General features: G+C 42.3%; 1 protein-coding gene across 3 annotated transcripts; it reads left to right on the forward strand.

The window, feature by feature from the left end:
- The first annotated feature begins 1,344 nt into the window (after positions 1-1,344).
- On the forward strand, positions 1,345-20,089 carry si:ch211-168d23.3 (BRD4-interacting chromatin-remodeling complex-associated protein). 3 transcript variants are annotated; one of them, XM_024271900.2, is made up of 14 exons: positions 1,345-1,819; positions 2,505-2,670; positions 5,513-5,558; positions 7,103-7,145; positions 7,277-7,342; positions 7,660-9,156; positions 10,711-10,902; positions 10,971-11,448; positions 11,680-11,798; positions 11,883-11,935; positions 14,061-14,209; positions 14,552-14,646; positions 14,716-14,818; positions 15,846-20,089. In XM_024271900.2, the coding sequence occupies exons 3-14, from the start codon at positions 5,518-5,520 to the stop codon at positions 16,472-16,474; spliced, it is 3,465 nt and encodes a 1,154-aa protein (XP_024127668.1). In that variant the 5' UTR covers positions 1,345-1,819; positions 2,505-2,670; positions 5,513-5,517; the 3' UTR covers positions 16,475-20,089. The 3 variants fall into 3 exon arrangements, with proteins under 3 accessions (XP_024127668.1, XP_024127659.1, XP_024127652.1); XM_024271891.2 differs by lacking the exons at positions 1,345-1,819; positions 2,505-2,670 and adding an exon at positions 5,016-5,169 and having other exon boundaries at positions 14,719-14,818; XM_024271884.2 differs by lacking the exons at positions 1,345-1,819; positions 2,505-2,670 and adding an exon at positions 5,017-5,169.
- The last annotated feature ends 1,054 nt before the right edge of the window (positions 20,090-21,143 follow it).

The following is a 21,143-nucleotide window of genomic DNA, read 5'->3' on the forward strand; positions in this document are numbered from 1 at the left end:
TGGAACCGAAAACTCAGAGTTTTGCCGAATTTGGAGTTCACGAACTCTGAGTTCCAACAAAACCTGCTTCTTGAAACGGGCCCCAGGTGATTTTTACCTGAGCGAAAGTATTTACAAGATTTCCAATACGTAATTCTTCTACGTGTCATGGGTCAGGGAGTAAAGTCAGGAATGGGAGGACCAAAGTCTCCAGTATCATTATATTCTTCTTATTATTTTTTTAGGAATTTTTTGTTCTGAAATTCATATTTTTTCAGTGATTTTCAAGCATGTTTTTATATTTTATCTTCCATTCTGTCACATAAACCACAGTTGAAAACAAAAATAAAACTACTGTAATTTATCATATTTTAATAAATATATTTTGATCTATTTTTTATTGCAAATACTTTATATTAGATATATTATATCAGGTGAAAGTAAGCCGGCAAAAGTGATGGTGAAACTTTTTACAGCTAAAGCGTTCTAGGGTTTAATAGAAAAATCATTTTTTGCATTTTAAAATATAACATTTAATTTTTTTCAAAGTAAAATGAGTTCCTGTTTGTTGGATGATTTTTACATCTGCATCTTAAACTATTTAATTTTACTTCTATAGCCCAATATCACAGCACAGTTGTACTGATGGGATTCACGGTGCAAACAAGATAAAAAAACAACACATGAATCACACTGCACCAAACAAAGGGACGGAGAACGAGATAAAACATAACTGATCAAGAGTAGAGAGATAGAAATAGAGGACATAAAACAGCAAAATTTGACAAATGAGGACAAAGTTATTTACCTGTTTTTTCTAATGATTTTCTCATTATTTTATTTTTATTCGTTTATTTATTTATATATTGGATTTATTTTATTTTAAAATATATTGTATTTATACTTCATTTTTATTTTGTTTTTTGAATTAATTTATTTTATTTTAAAAAGTTATATTTTATTTCATTTTTTATTAATTAATTAGTATTTTTTTCTAATTAGAAAAAGTACTTTAAATTATCAATTGGGATATTAATTTGTTACCATATTGTCTAAGCATAATAAAACACACTAAACAATAAATAACATTGAAAAAGAGGCTTGGTGTCTATGAAGGGTTGGTTGAATAAATAGTTGTGTTACAGTAAAAAGTGAAATACTGGATCAGTTAACAAACGTAATTTTCGTCAAATTAACATTTTTTGTTGATAGTTTACTTATCCTTGAGTTTTATTCGATAAAAATGAAATTTAACAAATAACTTTAGTCAATCGATAATGGTTCCCTTTAACAGTTAAAAAACATATTAATTAATTTTTAATTAGATAAACGCATTTTAAAACTATTTTTTTTCAATAACTAAAGATTTATTCATCCAGGGATTAAAAAGAAAAATATTCAGAGTTTATGACATTCAAGAAGTCTCATAACAAAACTTTGAGTTATTTTTTCATCTATATGATCTTTTTCCTATATTTACTTGTTCCGTTTCAGTTCTTTGTATCTGAAGTTAAACCGTTTTTATCAATCGGATGAAGACAGAAAATCAATGGGAGGTTCGAGGAGCTCCGGCTGAGCCCGCGTGCGGTGCGCGCGAGGCGGCTCTGCTCCTCCAGGAGTCTCCCCGCTGCAGCTGCAGCCTCCTCTGCTCCCGCGTGCGTGTTTTCTCCTCCACCTTTGTGTGTCTGTTTCTCACACCCACTCTGCCCCCCTCCCCTCCTCCCCCCGCCACCTCCTCCCTCGCCTCCCCCTCTCCTCCTTTTAGCATCTGAAAAGACCACTGAGTGAGAATCGATGGCGCAGAGGCCCGCTTGACAGGACAATAAACCACAAAGAAGGGGTGAGTTGTGTCCTCCCCGCGCGCGCTCCTCCGTTCCTTTGTCAAACCGCGGCTTTGGCGTGACGGCGCAGCGACAGGGGAGTCACGCGTGGCGGCTTGCGTGGAAACATCTACCAGCACGCATCTTTTGTTAGCGATTCCAGCAGCTGCCGCGGTTCCACTCAGGAGAGAAAAACACGCAGATGTGCGGGATCAGATGGAGCCCGCAGCGGCCGCCGGCTCCTGCGGGACAGACGTTCTCCATCAACGCGCATCCACCTTACGTAACCCGCGAGCGCGTGCCAGGGTCCCGGTCGTCCCGGCCGTCCCGGTCCTCCCGGTCCCGGCTCCCGCGGGGATGTGGAGGTGCGCTCGCGCGGCTGCGCTGCGGCACCTGGAGGCTCACGAGGCGCTCCTGTAAACAAAACGCGCGAGCGGCGCCCGGCAGGCGCGGGAGGATGCGTTTATGTGGCGCGCTCGTGGCTGTGTTGTTTTTTATCGGCACGAGGCGCGGCGGGAGCCGTGTGTTTACAGCTGACAACAATAGCTGCCGGCGCTCCGCGGGGTCGATGCCGCCGCGCGCGCTCGGTCCAGGTGTCCGCCCGCACGCTGACGCGCATTGATCCGTCACCCGGCGGGACGCGCTGCTCACCCGGACTGACCCCACGGCGCGTGCGTGTGTCCCCTCTCTCTCTCTCCTCCACAGCTTCCCCGCCGGTGCAGCGATGCCCCCGCGGCGCCCCGCGTCCCCGTCCCGCCGCCGTGGCCCGGAACCCCGCCGCCTTCCCGCGCCGAGGCCCGGCCGCAGCTTCCCATGAGGCCCCCAGCAGAACCCAGCGCGACCTCTCTGTATGGGGCCCACCTCTCATGATGTAAGACACGCGCACGCTCACCTGCACTTCCAGGTAACACGTGGAGGACTCATGACAACGTCAGACTGGAGGGTAGAACTCCAAACACTGATCCTGAAAGATCTGATTCCTGATGATCACCTGAACGGACCAGTTAGAGCACGTGTCAAAATTAAGGCCCGGGGGGCCGGAGCCGTTGTTAATGTTAATGACCCGACGTTATCTTGAGCTCATTTCTAACTTGTATAATTTTGACAAAATATATTTTTATGGAGAGTAAAATACAGAAAGTTATTTAAGGTTTAAGTTGATTTATTCTGGAATAATATTCCTGCCTTTTTATTATTCATAATTATGTTAAAAAGTTACAATTTTAAAGTTTAAAAAATTAGCATTCTGGTAGCTTTTTGGACTATTTTGGCATTTACTAAAATTTTTAGGCTGTTTTTGGAATTTAGCTAATATTTCAGCTACATGCTCGCTGTTTTGGCTAATTTAGGCTTTTTATAGTTTTTGCTAACTGTTTCTGCTAACCTTTTTTTTCTTTAGTTTTTTTAGGCTAATTTGGTATTTAGCTAATATTCTAGTTAGCTATCTTAACTTTAACATTTTTAGCTATTAGCTTCAGTGTTTTTAAGTAACAATTTCAGCATCTTCAGCTGTCAAATTCAGCTCACAGCATCCACACTCTCCTCCCTCACCGGGCCACACCGGGTCACACCGGGCCACACCGGGTCACCCTAGACCAAACCCTGCAGGAGGATTCTTATCCTGGTTCTGGACTCTTCCCATTTTCTCTCAGAACATAAACTCCAGATCCATACTGGGCTGGAAGTGTGTTCTGACCCGCCTCTGTGACCCTATCGGGTCTGGGGGTCCAGAACAGAACAATCAACCAAAGAGGACAGATGATCTGATGTGAACTCGGCACCTGTATGGAGAGAAAATAGACTCACCCCGATTAATGCGTGCACAATTCTTGATTTGTAACTCATGCAATACATTTTGTGTATAAGTAAAAAAAAAATGCAAAATTTAAAAAAAATACAATTTACACAAGCACAACTTAAAGTTACAACAGCTTACACACAAATCTTTAAAAATTACACACAAATCGCCTGTTGCACTTACAAACAAATCTGAGGTGAGACTGTTTTCACGTCTCCAAGATCTGTATGTAAAATGATGCGTTTAAATGCTGCTAGAATGCTGGGTCATCTGAGATTTCAGCATTTAAACGCATCACTTACAGATGAATCTTGGAGACGTGAAAAGAGTCTCACTTCAGATTTGTGTTTAAATGTGGATTTGTGTGCAAGTATCAGGCGATTAGTGTGTACTTTTGAAAGATTTGTGTGTGGTTAGTTGCAAGCTGTTGTAATTTTAAGTTGTGCGTGTGTAAATTGTATTTCGTAATTTTTTTGAATATTATATTTTTTTGTACTTATGCACAAAATGTATTGAAAAAATTACAAATAAAGAATAAGGAAACAAATCAACAATTACCCATGCACAAATCAAGAATTACACAAAACTATTCGACAAAAATCAAGAATTACACACAAATCAATGAATATGCACAACTCAAGAATTACGCACGAAACAATACACACAAATCCACAATTACACACAAATCCACAATTACACACAAGCTAACTATTACACACAAATCAAGAACTATGCACACAAAAAATTATGCACAAATAAATAATTATGCACAAAACAATTATACACAAATTGACAATTGTGTCCAAATCAGGAATTACACACAAATCAACAATTAGATACCTAAATATCATATTTTTTGTACTTATGCACAAAATATATTGTATGAGTTACGAATCAAGAAGTACACACAGTAAATCAGGCGAGTCTGTTTTCTCTCCGTACTCCAGCTCACATAAACAAACAATGTTATTAACTTCACAGCAAAAAGAAACATGGATTTTTACAGATTTATCACATTTTTTTAATATGTTGGGGCGATCAAATTTAAAAACATGACATTTAAGAACAAAGTTAATGGTTCAGTTTGAGCTTTTATTTTTTCATAAACTAAAAGATTGAAACATGAATGATGAGAAACTGAAGGAAAGAAATCATAGAAATTTCATTTGCAGAAATATCCTCACAAATACTTTTATGCTGTTTCTTAATCTTAATTCACCATCTTAAAATTAATTATGGAATTTTTAAAACGTATTTTTGAGAATAATTTCTATTCATACTGTTTTTGTTTACCTGCAGAAGTTTTATTTTGGTTTGAATTTTGAGTTGTTGTTTAGATTTTAGGTGGAACAACATTTTAGTTAATCAAACTTTTTTGTTTACATTTTCACTTTTGTTTTACATGTTCTATTTTTAATTAGTGTTTCAGTTGAGTGGTGTTTTTCCGTTTGTTACTCTATAGCTGCTCTCCTCAAACATCCAGCTGGACGTACGATAAATACTTTCAGCATCTCAGCATCATTTCTACATCATGACATAACTGATGTGAGATGATGGACGTGCGTCGTCACGGTAACCGACCTGATGGATTTCATTCATGGATGATTTAAAGATTTTTACAGATTTTAAAGATTTTTCCGAGCTTCATTTATTGAATAGAATAATCAAATGTTTGTCATCATCACTAATCAGAGTCATTTCAGTAGAAGATTCGGCTGCTCTGGTTCTCTTTTGTATTTTTACCCTCGGAGATGATCTGAATCCACACAAAACTCATTTATTAACTCAATTTTTTTAAAATAAAAACAATACTGAGGCACCATCAGGTTATGAAAACAGCTTTTCTCAAAAAATAAACAAATCCTTTTAATGTGAAAGAATCTAACGGTTAACCGTTTCCTGCTCTTCCTCTCAGCTGACATGGAGGATGAAGATGGGACTTGTCTACTTGATGTTTTGTGGTGAGTTTCATTTTTATCAGAATTAAACTGCAACAAAAGTCCTATTTGTTTATAGTTTGATCTAGATTTCATCTGGCAACAAAATAATGTAACAATGCTGGTGTTTACACAAGAAAATGCTAAATAAAAATGTGGGTTTATCGTTTTACTGCCATCTATTTGAAAATTAAAACATTTTTTTAAACATTTATTTATCTCAATCTGCCATTTATAGTAATCCTTAATTATTCTGTTTCTGAGTGCAACTATTGGGATGAGAAGTATCCATCTTTTCAAGTGCTTTGTAGTTTTATTTTGAAAGAACTTCCTTGTAACTGTGTACCAGTCGGGTTCTTTTGTTTGTTGTTTTAATTATAAATGTTTGATGATAATTCTGACGTGCTTTAAAAATATGCCACTTTTACACAGTTTTAGAATGTGTTTTTCTTTAGTCGACTAAAATATTGACTCATTTTGTACAACTGTTTAGTGTAAAATAGAAATGTTTAAGTCATCTACATAACTGCGTCAAACAGGAAAAGAAATAAATCAGCAGACAGCCAAAACTTTCACAACAAACTTCTTTTCCTGTTGCCATTGCTGTCGGGAATCTTTTATGCTGATGACACCCAGATTTACCTGAACTGTAATTTATTTATTTAGCTGCAAACTAGCTATGGCTAAAAGCATTATGGGATGGGATTGCTATTTACAGTATGTCTATGTTTTTATATCTGTCCTTATTCAATAAGTAAATTCAAATTCAATATGGACAGAAATAAAAATATAGATGTACAGCAGAGCAGCAGTCCCATGCCCATATCATAATGCTTTTAGCCATAGCTCATTTGCAGCAGTTGTCCCTAGATGGGCTTTTTAATACAATAAAAGAAAGACGATAGTATATAAAACTAGAAAAGTTGCATTACCTGCGAGAAATTTGCGTTAATTGGTGGAAAATTTCCTGAATGTAATGATTGTTTTAATATCAAACTTGCATAATTTACAAATAGTGCACAAAGAATTTAAAGATTTTTTTTTTAAATCGCAAAAATACGATGAATACCAAAAGTACAAGCATGAATTTCCTGAACGTGTTGATTGTTTTGATGCCAAACGTGCATAGTTTGCAGAAAGTGCACAAAAAAATCGTAAAAATTGTGCAAAATTTGCGACTACCAAACGAACTAGCATGAATGTGCTTAACGTTTGATACCAAGATTTCATAGGATTGAAAACTGCATAAAGTTTTTGAAGGATTTAAAAAAAAATTCCCATTCATTTTTAATGGGGCTAAAAATCACATAAAACTGAAAAATGCATAAAAAATCTTGTAGACTTACTTCAAATTTGGTTCATGTCCAGATGTTTAACAGCTGATGCAAAAATCTTATAATAAAAGGTCAAATTTCTGTCTCTCTGCTTGTGGAGCTGAAAGAAAACGTGATGTTTGTAAAAGCTGCATGTGTCTGAACAGACTCGTTGAGATGCTGCTGTGGATCTGCTGGTCCTGATGCTGCGCTGCTCTGGCTGAGATGTCATTGATTTTGTTTTGTGTGTCCCAGTGACCCCCAGGCTCTGAATGACTTCCTTCATGGGACCAATGAGGTAACACGAGTCTTCACGCAGCAGAACATGAAAAAGGATCAATCGTTAAAAAGAATTCAGTCTGGGCTGGCGCTCTGGTGATGGTGTGTGACTCTGCATTTCCTAAAATGTCCTGATTTTCCCCCTGCCAGCTGCAGGCCGAGGACCTGCTCATTAACTCCGCCTCCGGGGAGCCCTCCATCTTCACAGACGCCCCGGTGAGTGTCTGGACCCACAATAACCCCCAGGAGGAGGATGTTTTTCTCTCCTCCTGTTAGCTCTGACTAATCACACTCTTCTCCTCCTGTTTACCCTCCGCCTCCTCCCTCTGTTTGCACCTCCCTCCCTCCGCCTCCTCCCTCCGTTTGCACCTCCCTCCCTCCGCCTCCTCCCTCCCTCCGCCTCCTCCCTCCGTNTTGCACCTCCCTCCCTCCGCCTCCTCCCTCCGTTTGCACCTCCCTCCCTCCGCCTCCTCCCTCCGTTTGCACCTCCCTCCCTCCGCCTCCTCCTTCCGTTTGCACCTCCCTTCCCGCAGAGCCCCGTTTCTCTCCTGGGAGATGGCGGGGATTCCCCCGGCACGCCTCCAGCCGGCTGTGTGGATCTGTCCTTCCTGGAGGAGGCTCTCCTGTCCTCTCCGGAGGCTGCAGAGGACCCCCGTGGAGCGCAGGTCGGGCCCCCCGCCGAGGAGAAGAACGGGGAGGTGGAGGAGGAGGCCTGCGATATTCTGCAGCAGAGCCTGCAGGAGGCTGAAATCACAGAGCAGACCATGGCTCTGGAGGCCGGTCTGGCCCCCCCAGGGGACGGGCTGTCGCTGTACCCCCCCACCCCTCTCCTCTCTCCCCCCGCTGTCCCATTCATTCCCAAACCCGTGACCCTGCCCGTCACCTCAGCGCTGCCCAGAGACACCCAAACGGCCGTGGAGCCCCCCCAGCCCTCCCTGCTGGCCGTCGGGCCCGGCTGTCCCTCTCTGAAGCCTGCCGCCCCCCCCCAGCTGATGGGGCTGCTGCCTGGAAACGTGTTCCCCGCCGGCGCCCCTGAGGCCTCCTTCTCCCTGAGTCCGGCTCAGGGTTCCAGCATGATCATCCACAAGGCCACCGGCCGCCCCCTCATCACGCCGGCGGTGAGAGCCCCCCCAGCGCCAGGCATCGTCCTGCAGCGGGCCCCCCTCCCCATCCAGCCCAAGCTGCCCATCAGCATCCAGCCCAGACTGGTCCAGATCAGCCCCAAGCCTCCAGGCCAGAAAGCCATTCCTGGTCTCAATTTTGTCCCCGGGACCGCCTCTCCAAATATTTTACTCTCCCAAGCACCGAGCCAAAAGGCGGCGGCGGCGGCACCCCAGGCGGCGCAGCAGCTCCCCAAACCCGTCAGCCTGCAGCTGGTCAACCAGGGCGGCTCCTTCGTGCTTCAGCCTCAAGGTCTCTTCCAAGGCCAAAACCAGTTCCTTCTTCCGGGTCAGTCCCCCGTGACCATCTCCCAGCCGGCCGGGGCGGCCCAACCCCTGCTGAACCCGAGTCAGCAGGGGACCTCCTTTCACAGCGTGGCGCCCTCTGCTGGCCAGCTCGTGGACGGCCCCCAGATCCTGGCCGTACCCCAGAGACAGCTGAACTTCGGTCCCGTCTTCACCACGCCCACCGGGCAGCTGGCGCTCCGCCCGGCCACCGTGCTGTCAGGGGCCCTGCAGCTGCAGTCGGCCCCCACCGCCGTCTTCCAGATGCCGACGCAGCTGGCTGGAACCTACACCCCAGGAGGGGCGGGGCAGCGGGCCACCCTGCTCCACAGTCCTGCTCTGGGAAACCACATCACCCTGATCAACAGCTCGGGGGTGCTTCCCTCCGACCTCACCTCCATCTCCATCGTCAACGGCCCCTCCCTTTACCAGGGCTTACCTTTCGCAACCCAGGCCCCCGCCCCTCAGACCGGGGGGGCGGACGGACAACTGAGCCTGCAGCAGGCGTCTGTGGTTCTGCTGCCTGAAAGGTCCGGTCCAGAAGAGCGGAGCGGCCCAGACGAGACCTTCCACCAGCTGCAGCAGGTGAGCACCTCTGAAAATGTGACCAGTGATGCAACAGCTGGACACCGAGAGGCGGAGTCACAAACGGGCAGACAGCTGGATCCACGTGGAACAGGAACTAAAAGTCCACAAAGCTAAATCAGGGTCAGGCAGCAGAGGTCGATAACGAGAGACTAGAGACTCCAGGAGAGGGTCAGGGCAGGCAGCAGGAAAGTCAAAGCAGGATCAGAAACAGAAGATCAGGTCCAGGTAGAAACGCTCAGTAACGCAGGCAGGATGGCACAAACAATACTTCGCACTGAGTGAGGCTCTGAGCAGTGCTTAAGTGTCCTGTGGGTGATTGACAAATGAGAGCCAGCTGAGCAGTATCCAGGAACCGTGCGCTTGGGTTGCTGGGAGATGTAGTGCAGATAGAGCTCAAAAAACTTCAGTGTTTACTTTTTTATATTTGGTAAAACCATTGACTGCATATGAAAACTGGAATGATTGGCCCCTCCCCCCTGGTGTTCCAAACAGGAAGTACCCGGAGGCTCCTGATTGGCCAAAGTAGTTGCCATAGAAACTCAGACTCATTTATAAAAATCAGACAAAAAAAGTGGATTTAGTGTTTGGTTACCCTTTAACTAAGATAAGAAACTCAGATATTCCGGAAAAAAATGTTTTTTAAGGAAAAGAAAGTATGAAAATATTTTTTTACTGTGAAAAATGAACAACTAACAGTTATATTTTGTCTGCTTTTTTTAATGCTTTAAGTATTTTTTTTCATCATTCCTATTTGGTTATATTTGCTTACGTTGATTAGAAACTTAATCAATGAAAGAGTTCAGTTTTTAAAGGAAAAAAAAAAAAGAAAAAAAACGTTTGTGTATTGTGTTGTTTTTTGTGTTCTGCATTAATGTTCTTGGGAATATATTTTCCTAAAAAATATGTGTTCTTTTATGAAATGTGAGTTATGATTTTTAACAATTATCGCAGTATCGCAATATCATCGATATCGTGAGTCATGTATCGTATATTGGGAGGTACTCAGTGATTCCCAGCCCTAATATTTACAGTAAACAAACTCCTGTTCTCTCTCAAAACAATGAGAGGAAATCAGGTTTGTTGTGTTGATGTTCAAAAAACTAATAAAAAAACCAAATCCTGACGTCAACCCCATTAAACATTTATGGTCCATCAGAAGACGGTGCCGACCCGTCAGCTGCTGTACAGGAAGACTGCGGCCTGATTGATGAAAAACGTTGTTTTCCATTAGTGAAGCCTCAAAGATCTCCAGCTGTCAGCTAAAGCGGACCTGAACCATTCTAGCTTTTTTCCTCCATCCACTCAATTGGAGAATCCATTAATGACCTCTCACTTGGATGTGTTTTTGTTTGTGGGTTGGAACTTTTCCAAACACAGCCGAGCACGACAAGCGATAATGAGTGTTTCCTCTGCAGCAAAGCCACAAATCTGTCACCTCCAGGCTTCGCGTTTGAGGGGAAGACGGCGCCGCTCTCAGATGTATCGCAGAATGAGGCAGGATTTATGGAACCGTTTCTGTAAACTGTAAATGTGGAGTCTTTGCCTCCGCAGCCCTTTGGAGCCGTGGTCCAGCACGTGTCCGTCCAGAACCGCTCTGCAGGACTGCAGTCCTCCCCCCCTCCGGTCGTGACGGCCCTGCAGCCCCCTCCTGAGCCCGCTCTGGATGTGCCCAAACTCCTGATGCCTCCAGCAGAAGAATCGGCGCTGAATCAGAACCAGGCCTTCGGGCAGCACCTGCAAGAGGTACTCAGGAATCTTTGGAACGTTTTCCCAACCTGAGAGGTTAACTTTTGTTTTGTCTTTGGTCACAGCAAGCACTTGGTTCTCCCATCCAGCCGGACTTACTGGTCGGGACATTGGAGCCGCTGGCCTCCCCCGCCATCAGCAGCAAAAAGGCCACGCCTTTGAGCTGCCCGCCGTCTGCTCAGGCTGACGCTTCTCCGCTTCCCTCAGAGGGGGAAGACCTGCCGCTCTGCTCCCCCACGCAGGACCAGGACTCTGGAAAACCAGCTGCAGAACCCCTTCCGCCGTCAGCCCCGCCCCCTGAAAGTTCTGCTCCTGGACCGCAGGACCCGAGTTCTCATCAGCATCCAGCATCCCAGTCCCTCATTCCTCAGAACCAGCAGCAAAGCGGGTCAGCCCAGATCCAGACGCGGCCGTCCTCTTCTCAACCGATGTCCTTGAGCCATAGCCCCGCCCCCAGCGTCTCGGTGCCTCAGCAGCAGCCGACTCCCACACCTGCTGTCCCCTCCAAAGGTGGAGACGAGTCTGCTGTCCCGCAGCACAACAGTGAGTTCAGCCGTTCAACCAAAACTCCTTCATCACACGCTCTTCCTCATTCCTGTCTTCATCCCGTCCTCCTCCTCATCACTGACAGCATTCCCGTCTTCATCCCGTCCTCCTCCTCACTGACAGTATTCCCGTCTTCATCCCGTCCTCCTCCTCACTGACAGTATTCCCTTCATCCCGTCCTCCTCCTCCTCACTGACAGTATTCCTGTCTTCATCCCGTCCTCCTCAGAGCCCACAGCTGCCTTGGTCACAGAGAGTGAAGCCTTCACTCTTGATCCACCTTCTCCTGCGGCCCAGGAGGTCCCCGCCCAGGGGGGCCCTGAGGCCCCCAATCAGACCATCATCGAGGTGAAACACCAGCTGAACTTTTTAATCTTCTCAAAACTGACTATTGATTGTTAAATATTACAAACGGTTCTGGTCTGTGTGCAGCTGGAGGATCCTGAGGAGGAGGAGAAGCTCACACCAGCAATGCGCAGACACCGGTAAGACCGCCACCATCAACCGTCGCTGTTCTGTTCGCAACAACACATCAGAACAAGCAACAATGAAGTAAAATTCACGTCAGTTGGGAGTATTTTATATTACACGTGGAATAAGTAAAAGAACGTCCAACATTCTGAGCATGAAAGTGTCCAAACTGGGAGACGGCTGGATCGAAGTGCAGCAGGAGAACCGGAGTGAAGCACAGCTACAAGTCCTCAAAGCTAAATCAGGGTCAGGAAGGCAGAGGTCAAACACGAGCGTGAAGTGGTCAGGGTCGGGACAGGCGGCAAACATCAGAGTCAAAGACGAAGCAGAAGATCAGGTCAGGATCAGAACACTCAGACAAACAAGACTTCGCACTGACTAAATACTGCTGGGAGTGACAGCAGGGGCTGATGGGAAGTGTAGTGTGGAGACCCAGGAAGTGCTAGTCCTCAGGTGATGGATCCTGCTGAAGGCCAGAGGGGGAGACAGGGACCCGATTTATGACGGAAACTCTGGAGTGGAACAAAACCTTCATTGTTATCATCAGAACAGCAGTTTTAATACCTGATAATGTTAATTAATGGAAACATGGTTTGTACTGAAAAATAATCATATACAACAAGGATAATTCACTTGATTTATTTTAAGCTTGAACTGTAGACAATATAACAAAAAATCCCACAGTTATATTAAACTCATATTAGAAATAAAGAAATGCAACAACAAAGAAAAAACTAAAACATTGTAATTACTTATAATCATGAGTACAGATTCTTGTGTGCTTAAGTCACGTTAGATGCTGATGATGTGATGTGTCTCACAGAAACTCATCTTGGTTTATTTACATGGTCACACTCCTAAATCTTGTTTACATAAAAATGAAACTAAACAAGAAATCTAAGTACAAAAGTCAACAATTAAAACATCAAAATCAGATATTTATTTTGAGGAAGACTTTTGTGTTACGATAATGTAAAGAACAAAAAAAAGGATCCTAACATAAAATAATTATGTAAAATTTAAGACATTTTTCATTGATTTCAGCTAAATATTCAGATGTTTTTTCCTTCGTCTTTTATCAGATTATTTTAGGCCACCGTGAGGAAAACGCTGCTTTGCTGTTTTTTCATTGAAAGTTTGTCTCAGTGAAACATACATGAGGTGATTTTATCAAAGTACCACAACAGGACAGTGGAACTCCTGTTCCACATGTGAACAACTTTCTCTATTGCATCAAGTTTTAGAGGGTGGGGCTTAGTTTCTGACTCCACCCCCAAAACCAGCTCTTTCTTCCTTTTTTATATCCATTCCTTATATCTGTGGCTCAAAATCATTTATTTTTGCTTTTTCAACTGAAAAGCAGAAAGAAACGTTCTGAAATCTAAATCTTTTTAAGCAGAAATGTATGAAAAAAGTTCAAAAAAAATCTGTAAATTTAAAAGAAAAATGTCATAATTGTTAAACTACTAAAATAAAGTCGTATATTTACAATTTTAAACTTCCTTGGCTAAATTTAGGACTTTTGTCTTGTAAATGTACGTGTTTGGAAGTTGTTAATTTATTACTTTAAATGTCCTAAATTTACGACTTTAAAACACATAAATTTAAGAAAAAAACATCAATTTGTTAGAAAAAAGTAAATAATTAATGAGAAAAAGTGGTAAAAATAAATGAACAAGGAAAAACATCAAAGTTGTCTGTTTATCGAAGCCGTGCTTGAAGCTTGTGAAGCTTTAATTTTAGATAGGTTTAAAAAAAACAAAAAAATTCTAAACTTTTGGTGACTCAAAATCAGATTCTTAATGTCGGTAATGCAGAGTTTCATATGTACAATAACAGCTCAGAGACACACGTTTGGGGGTAGAATTGACTTGTTGGACCAAATGTTTACGTCGACTTTAATCTGGTAATATTGTTAGTGTTGTGGTTCTAAAACTCATAATACTTCAGAGATTTATAGTCGTACATGTACAACTTCAAATCTCTTAGTATTCCTGTTTTTTTTCATTGGTGGCTCTAATACTCCGTTGTTGAAATGCAGTAACTAATATGTGAAAAGTATCATTTCCGATGTTTGATTTTCCCTCTTTGACGGTGTATTTGTTTTAAATAGGCGTTTGTGTCTGTTGTGTTCCTCAGGTTCCAGCAGCAGCTCATCTCGGACCACAGAGCTGTGCAGAACGCCGTCACTCGTCCAGCGTTCGCCTCGCTGAAGGACGCGGTCCGACACCTGCTGCCGTATCACACATGTGCCGGTCACCTGCCCACCCAAGAGGACTTCATTTTAGGTTTTCAGCACTTTGGTTTATGAATTTTTAGGGCTTCTTCCAAACAAAAAAAAAGCTAAATTAAAACACAAAGAATCCAGAAGTTGTATCTCAGATTCTACAAGCCTCATGTACCAAGTAAAGAAATCAGAGAAGAAAAAACATTTTTTGGTGACAAGTGCCTCCCCTTTATCTCTCCTTCCAAATGATGAGTAAATAATATATAAACTGACATCCTAAATAATGTAGTTTAAAAGTAGACCAGCTGGACCTTCTCATGTTTCCGAGCACAGATTGTCTTAAAAACTTGAGAAGTTCGTCCACTCGGCTCACAGAACCAAGTCTGATTGTTTTTCCCAACAGTGGACGAAGAGTTCGACTCCATGTCCTACTTCCTGCTGAAGCGCACCAAAGACATGGTCAACAAATACAGGCAGCTGCTGGTGAAAGAGACGCAGGTGAGACGCGGCTCCAGGTGTTCGGGACGTCCTCCGGCTGAATCTGAGGGAGGTTGTGTTGTTCCACAGCAGGAGAGTCCGTCCGCGGAGATGGTGATGCTGGAGCGCCTCTTCCTGCAGGCCGAGAGGTTCTCTTTGGCTGAGGACAGGCGGCGAGCTCGGCGAGATCCAGGTCAGCGACCAACAAGAGTTCCTTTTATCAACCAGGAGGTCAAAGGTCAAAGGGAGGGGGATGGTCATGTCTAACATGGGGGAGGGGAATTTCACCAAAGAGGAAAACTTTGGCAAATATTGTGTTTAAACGATTTGTCATCTCAAAGAAGTTATGTAAAAAATGGTTTACTTCCAAACTGAGTCAATGCAGTCGCCGTTTTTTGCTATCTGAACTGGGTGACTCCTCCCCCTGGCGCTCCAAACAGGAAGTACCCAAAATCCCATAGACTTCTATAGAAAATAAAAAGCTTATACTCAATCGTTCTATTGATCACAATAACCATTCTTGCTCTGCTACCTTTTTTAAAATATCTTCTTGACAATCTCTCCTGGGATGTAAAAACCTACATAGTTTATCATCTATGTGAACCCCAGCATCAGTTTATAAATTTAGCTAATCTAAATTAAATAAATGCTAACTAAGTAATCCTAAAATTGTTGTTCTTTTTCTCCTCCTTGTCCTCAGCAGTCTTACTCTGCTGGGTTTTGTTATTTTAGTTTGGGTTGGTAGTCTTAGTTTACCGGCTTTGTTTATTTGTTTTCTTTAGGTAGTTTTGTTTAGGATGAGCTGCTGACTCTGACGGTCGACATGTTTGGGTCAGCATCTCCATGACTTATTTTATGTTTGGCCGAGGATCCACCATGGAGAGATAGAAGATCCACATGTGGATCTGGAGCTGCAGGTTTCAGACTCCTGATCTAAAGTGAGACTATTGGGATCCTTCTAGGTTTTGATCAGTAGAAAACGAGTCCAAACGGCTCCTTTACTGTTAAAGGTTGCCGTCTCCTGGGCTAGAAAAATGTAGCATTTATGTTTGTGGTTTACATTGGAGTATTTTGCTTAAAAGAACCCATTCTCTGTCATTTTAAATCTTATTTTTATGTTTCTTGGTGGTTTTATGTAATTAGGCAGCAGAGTTCCTTCCTTGTGTTTGGGAGCCGTCTCCAAGTGGTTCCAGTTTTTCTCTTTCTCACTTTCTCTGCAGAAACCTTCATGACAGCTTTGGCGGTGTCGTCCCCGCATGGCTGCGCCGGCCCCTCCCACCCACAATCCTCCGGGAGCCCCCTATCCCCCCCATCCTGGACGCGACTGTCCGAGCGGCCCCCGGGACTGAAGACGTACCGCTCCAGCTCCCGCGGCGCCCTCCGGCTGACCATCAAGCAGGAGTCCGGATCCCGGAAGGTGGTCCACAACTCGGCCTGTGACCCCCGCTTCAAGAGGGACCACGCGGGTCAGCTGACCAACGGGGGCGGAGCCCCCAACGGCGCTCTTCAGCTGCCTAACGGAGCTCTGAGCGGGGGCTCTGAAGGACAGAGAGGCCCCGCCTCCAAATCAAAATCTCCCAGTCCCCCATCGGAACCAGAAGACGTCTTTGATCCCAGAGACGCCCCCAAACTGAAACGCTACCGGTCAGAAACCCCGCCCCGACCGGAGCGGCGCTTCAGCCCCCTGCCCCCCCCTCTCCAAGAGGACAGCATGCTGAGCGAGCACTTACAGAGCGCCATCGACAGCATCCTGGAGCTGCAGCGCCTGCAGGGCCCGCCCGCCCCCAGGGCCGCCGCCGGCCCCTCGCTGGACCAGGCCGTCACCAGCATCCTGGGGGGGCACCTGTGAGCTCCTGACCCGTCTGCTTCAGGTCAAACAGACGGAAAATAAAGAGATGCAGCTCTATCCACGGCGCCGCATGTCACCGTACGGCGGCGGCGGGGGATGAGGGCGGCGCTTCCTCCAGAGGTTTAAGACCGTCATCAGCAAACAGTATATCATTAATAGTGAGAAACACAAAAACTAGAGATTATTCAATAGTTTTTATAAGATTTCTTTACGAGTTCTGAATTTGGTTGCATAGTGCCAAGCTTCCAGGGTATTTATTTTGATAATCCGTGCCAATCGTGGTTCCAGAAAGCTGGCGAGTGCGTGCGTGTCCGTGTGTGTGCGTGGATCTGGAGAGCGTGGAAAAACCCCGACGTCCCTCCGTCATCTCCGCTTCGTGAATGAAACTCCAAAGAATTTGAGACTTGTGCATCCTGAAATCACCAGCAAACATTAGCATCGAGTGTCCGTTCGTGTCTGAGAGGAGGAGGCGCAAAAACCAGAAAAACCGTTTCTGACGGATAAATATTCCTCTTGAGCCGTTTCCCAAACGTTGTGTGTTAACGTGCAAGCAATAATAACACGGGGTTAACTCGCCGTCAGACCCTTGGTAGTTTTAGGAACCATTTCCAACCCGTTTCAAGGGCTTCAGAGGGACGTTTAGTCCAAAAACATCCTGGAGCTCCGCCCTCTCTGCGTCGTTTCTCAGCCTTTGACCAAAAACTTCATCTGTTGAAGCTTCGGTTGTCGTTTCCTCGTCACTACAAAGCAATACATGATTATTCTCAGCATCCTGTGTTAATGTGACAATCCTGCCAGTCTGTAGATGTGAACTGAAGCTGGAGATGAATGTCGGCCCGCCAGGAAAAGAACGTTCAGTCTGCAGCTTTTGGAGCAAAAACCTGCATGGAGTCACTTTTGTTTTTTTATGAAACGATTTAAAAACTGTTGGAGGGTTGTGATTGGAGGAGGAAAAGGGTGGGAGGGGCTTACAGAAGTAGCACTTATGTTTAAGCTTTCATTAGGTTCGATAAAAGGAAACAACAAAGCATAAACGCAAAAAGTTTTTAGAAAACGGAGCAGGAAAAGAAGGAAGTCGATATGATCACAGACTGTAAAGTTACAGAATTTCTGATGTAAATGTGGATAAATTCATCTGATCTGAAAACTAAAAAACTGAATTTTCAAGTTTTCTGATTTACAAAAGAAAATGGTTAAAAAAGAGGGAAAATTTGCTTTAAAAAATCCAAATAACTATTTTAAAAAGGAAAAATTGTGAAAGTAAAAAAAAAGTGGAGAGCCTTTTGCTTTGAATTTAACTGGATCTCAGCTGTTCATACATGCAGGCTAAAGAAATAATAAATCTGTGACTCCAAGTTACGGAGCCCCTAAAGGAACATCAAAGTAAAGAAAAAAATGAAGTTAAATATATACATTTTTTTATTTAATTATTTTTTTTTAATTGAAGAAAAAAAATCTGGTTACTAACTGGTGTGAACCAGTAATTAATTAAAAAAAATATATTTTTTCTCAAAGAAAGAATTTTTAGGGTTTATTTTTTCAGTTACTATCTGGTATCTGGTACGCATCCGATTGTAGCTGATTTTTTTTTCCAGTTAAGATCTGATAAGTACGGAGCCCCTAAAGGTACATCGAAGTGAAAAAAAAATTTGAAGTAAAAAAAACATTTTCTAAAAAATGTTTTTGTTTTGTTTTTACTTCGATGTCCTTTTCGGGGCTCCATACGCACCAAATAATAACCAGAACAAAATATTTTGCTTCAATTTTTAGATTTTTTTTTTTACTTTGGTGTCCCTTTAGGGTCTCCGTACTACCAGGTAAAATAATTGTTTTAATTCCTCGTTAGTGTGGACAAAGCAGCTGCAGTTAACATGTTCAGTCGACCTTCACGTTTCTGTGTTTCACTTTTCCAAAAAGTTGATTTTAATTCTCATGACAGACAAAATAAAAGCACTTAGTCGCTTAAAAACAAAGAGCTGAATTAATTAACTAATTAATTATTGAATATTAATCATTCTTTCTGTAGTAGCACACAAGCAAATTAAAAACACATTAAATTAGAATCTTAGCTGCCTTAAAAAAGTCTTAGTGTAATGTTCAAGAAAACATGAAATTTCTGCTTCATTTAAGTTTTTCAACATTTATTTTCTGTGATTTGGCAAATTCACTGCAGAAAACGAATCTTGAGAATTTTACATTTGTTTCAAGAAAAGCTAAATTGTTTTCTTTCTTGCAAGAAAATATTCTGAATACGAAGATTTTCAACAGCAAAATAATCTTAAAGAAAACACATTTTTCCTTAAAATAGGAATTCTTGGTAAGACCGATTTTTTTTTTAGCTAATTAAAATAAAATTTGCATTTTTTTTATTTTATATAAATCTAAATGACCTGTTTGCAGAGTTTGTAAAGTTCTGCAGAACTCACTAAAATATAGAAACCTTAAAGTCTGAGTTGACAAAAAACAATTTTTCTTTCTGAAATTATGTAAAACGTGAACAAAAAGACCAAAGCGGAAAAGAAACGAATTTCTTTTATCACACGTGATGCATTTGTGCCAAAACGACTGATTTTAATCTGGTTACCCGATATTATTCTCGACTCTGAGCAGAAAGAAAGAAAAACCTGAAATTTCTACTTTTATTGAACTAGTTTGTCCTGGATTTTTATTTATTTTCCAGATTTTCTTGTGACTTTTACATGTTAAATGAGACATAAAGATACAAAACTGACTCCAGGCTGCAGGTGTAAACGTCAGAATTTGTTTTATTATTTAAATTAAAAAAGCAAATCGGATATTAAATGTTTTTAGTTAAAAGCGTCTGACTTTAACAGGAAAAAAGACCAGATTTGGGCCTGAATCGATCAGCTCTTTTAACTGTTTTGTCCTTAAGTGTTGAACAAAGTTAGCTTTGATATGCAGTAATTCATGGTTGAGCCTCTGCTGACCGGACGCAGATCTATGATGGATCATGCAGGATCAGATCATGGAGGATCAGATCATGCAGGATCAGATCATGCAGGACCAGATCATGGACCTGCAGCTGTGCGTCCAGCCGCAGAGGCGTCGACCCAATGCAGTAAAGATGTCGTTCACTTCATGGGATTGCTGAACTTCTTAAAGGAGGATTCCGCTCAGACTGTCATTGCAATCCCAGGAATCTCCGTGAGAACGTCGACCTTGATGGATCGATTCTCCGGCGGGAAGCAGCTCGGTTGTTGCTGTCGCAGTGTTTGGTCTCGTCAGCATTTCTAGGACTAAAGGGATCCTGCATGTTGAGCCATTTTTATTTATTTCTAGATGTTCTTTATTTAAAGTTTCTTTTGCTGAACTTGTGGAACCAGGGGAGCTTTTAACTTTCCACCAATTCAGACAAAAACAACACAAAAAAAGAAAAAAAACATTCGACTGACCGATTGTTCTGATGCCAAAATCAAGAGGCCTTAATTCAGCAAAACTAGATTGTAAAAGTTCCTGACAGAAAAAGTCTCCTCTGACCTGAAACGAGTCACGAGTGATTCATATATGAAATGTTAAGAAAAACCACTTTTGTACTCATTTTTACAGACTATTTATTAAACTGTGATTTTGTAAGAAATAAAAAGTGTGAAAGGGTTTCTGTGTCTGCTGTTCTTGGAGCTTAAAAACAAAAACATCAGTTTTGCTGTCAAATTCTTGAAAAACAACGTCATTTTTTTAAGTTAACTGTCCGATTTGCTCATTCAGAACCTGAAATAATAATGACAAAAACTGTACGGAGGAATACCTGGGAGTGTTTCCTATGACTGAGTTTTTTGTGAGTTTAGGAGTATGTTCGATCTACATTTACATCAAAAACTTTTATATCTAAAAGTGAAACTTAAATAATACTGAAAGTTTAAGAGATGTTGATTCTTCTGAACTGAAAAAAGAGGAAATAAAATTCTTTCTCCTTTCAGTTTTGAAAACTTTTATTTTGAAAAATTAAAATTTGAACAGAAGTTTTGCTCAAAAAAGAGTCTGACTCCAAACAAAACTTGAATTATCTTGTTGTTAAATGTTTAAACTTGTATTTTTTCCCAATAATTCAAATAAACATTTATATTCTTCATTACATATTTGACAATAATACTTCAACATTTTATAAATTCATCCAGAAATAATGATTTATGATGAGTTCGTTTTCCAGCAGTTGGTCTTTACTTTTTTTTTTTTTTGCAAATAAACCTGAAGTAAATCTAAAATTAATGATTTGGATACAAAATTCATCAAAAAAGAACAATGTATGCATTTATTCTGTAAATGTTGTCTGTTAATTCTATGAATCACAGTTTGTTTTCGTCCAATCTGTCCAAACTGCTATAAAAAAGAGCAAAGCCTCATCCAGGTACGTGAACTGCTGATTTGAAATCGCTAACATCAAAAATTTTCTTCCAACTTTTCAGAATAAATGTTGCCTTTATTTCATAATTCAATTTTTTAGTATAATTGTCAAGTCAGTTCACTAAATAACCACTAGGTGTCTGGTTGCAGAACTGCTTTCGTGCATATATCAATTTAATTCAATTCCATTTTATTTATAGGTCAGTATCACAAAGAAAAAATTACCCCGTTGGGTTACATCATGTTTTTCTAGGTGTGTCAAAGTCAAGGCCCGGGGGCCGGATCCTGCCCTCCAGATCATTTTATT

The sequence above is a fragment of the Oryzias melastigma genome, linkage group LG22, assembly GCF_002922805.2.
Source record: "Oryzias melastigma strain HK-1 linkage group LG22, ASM292280v2, whole genome shotgun sequence".
NCBI classification, from domain to species: domain Eukaryota; kingdom Metazoa; phylum Chordata; class Actinopteri; order Beloniformes; family Adrianichthyidae; genus Oryzias; species Oryzias melastigma.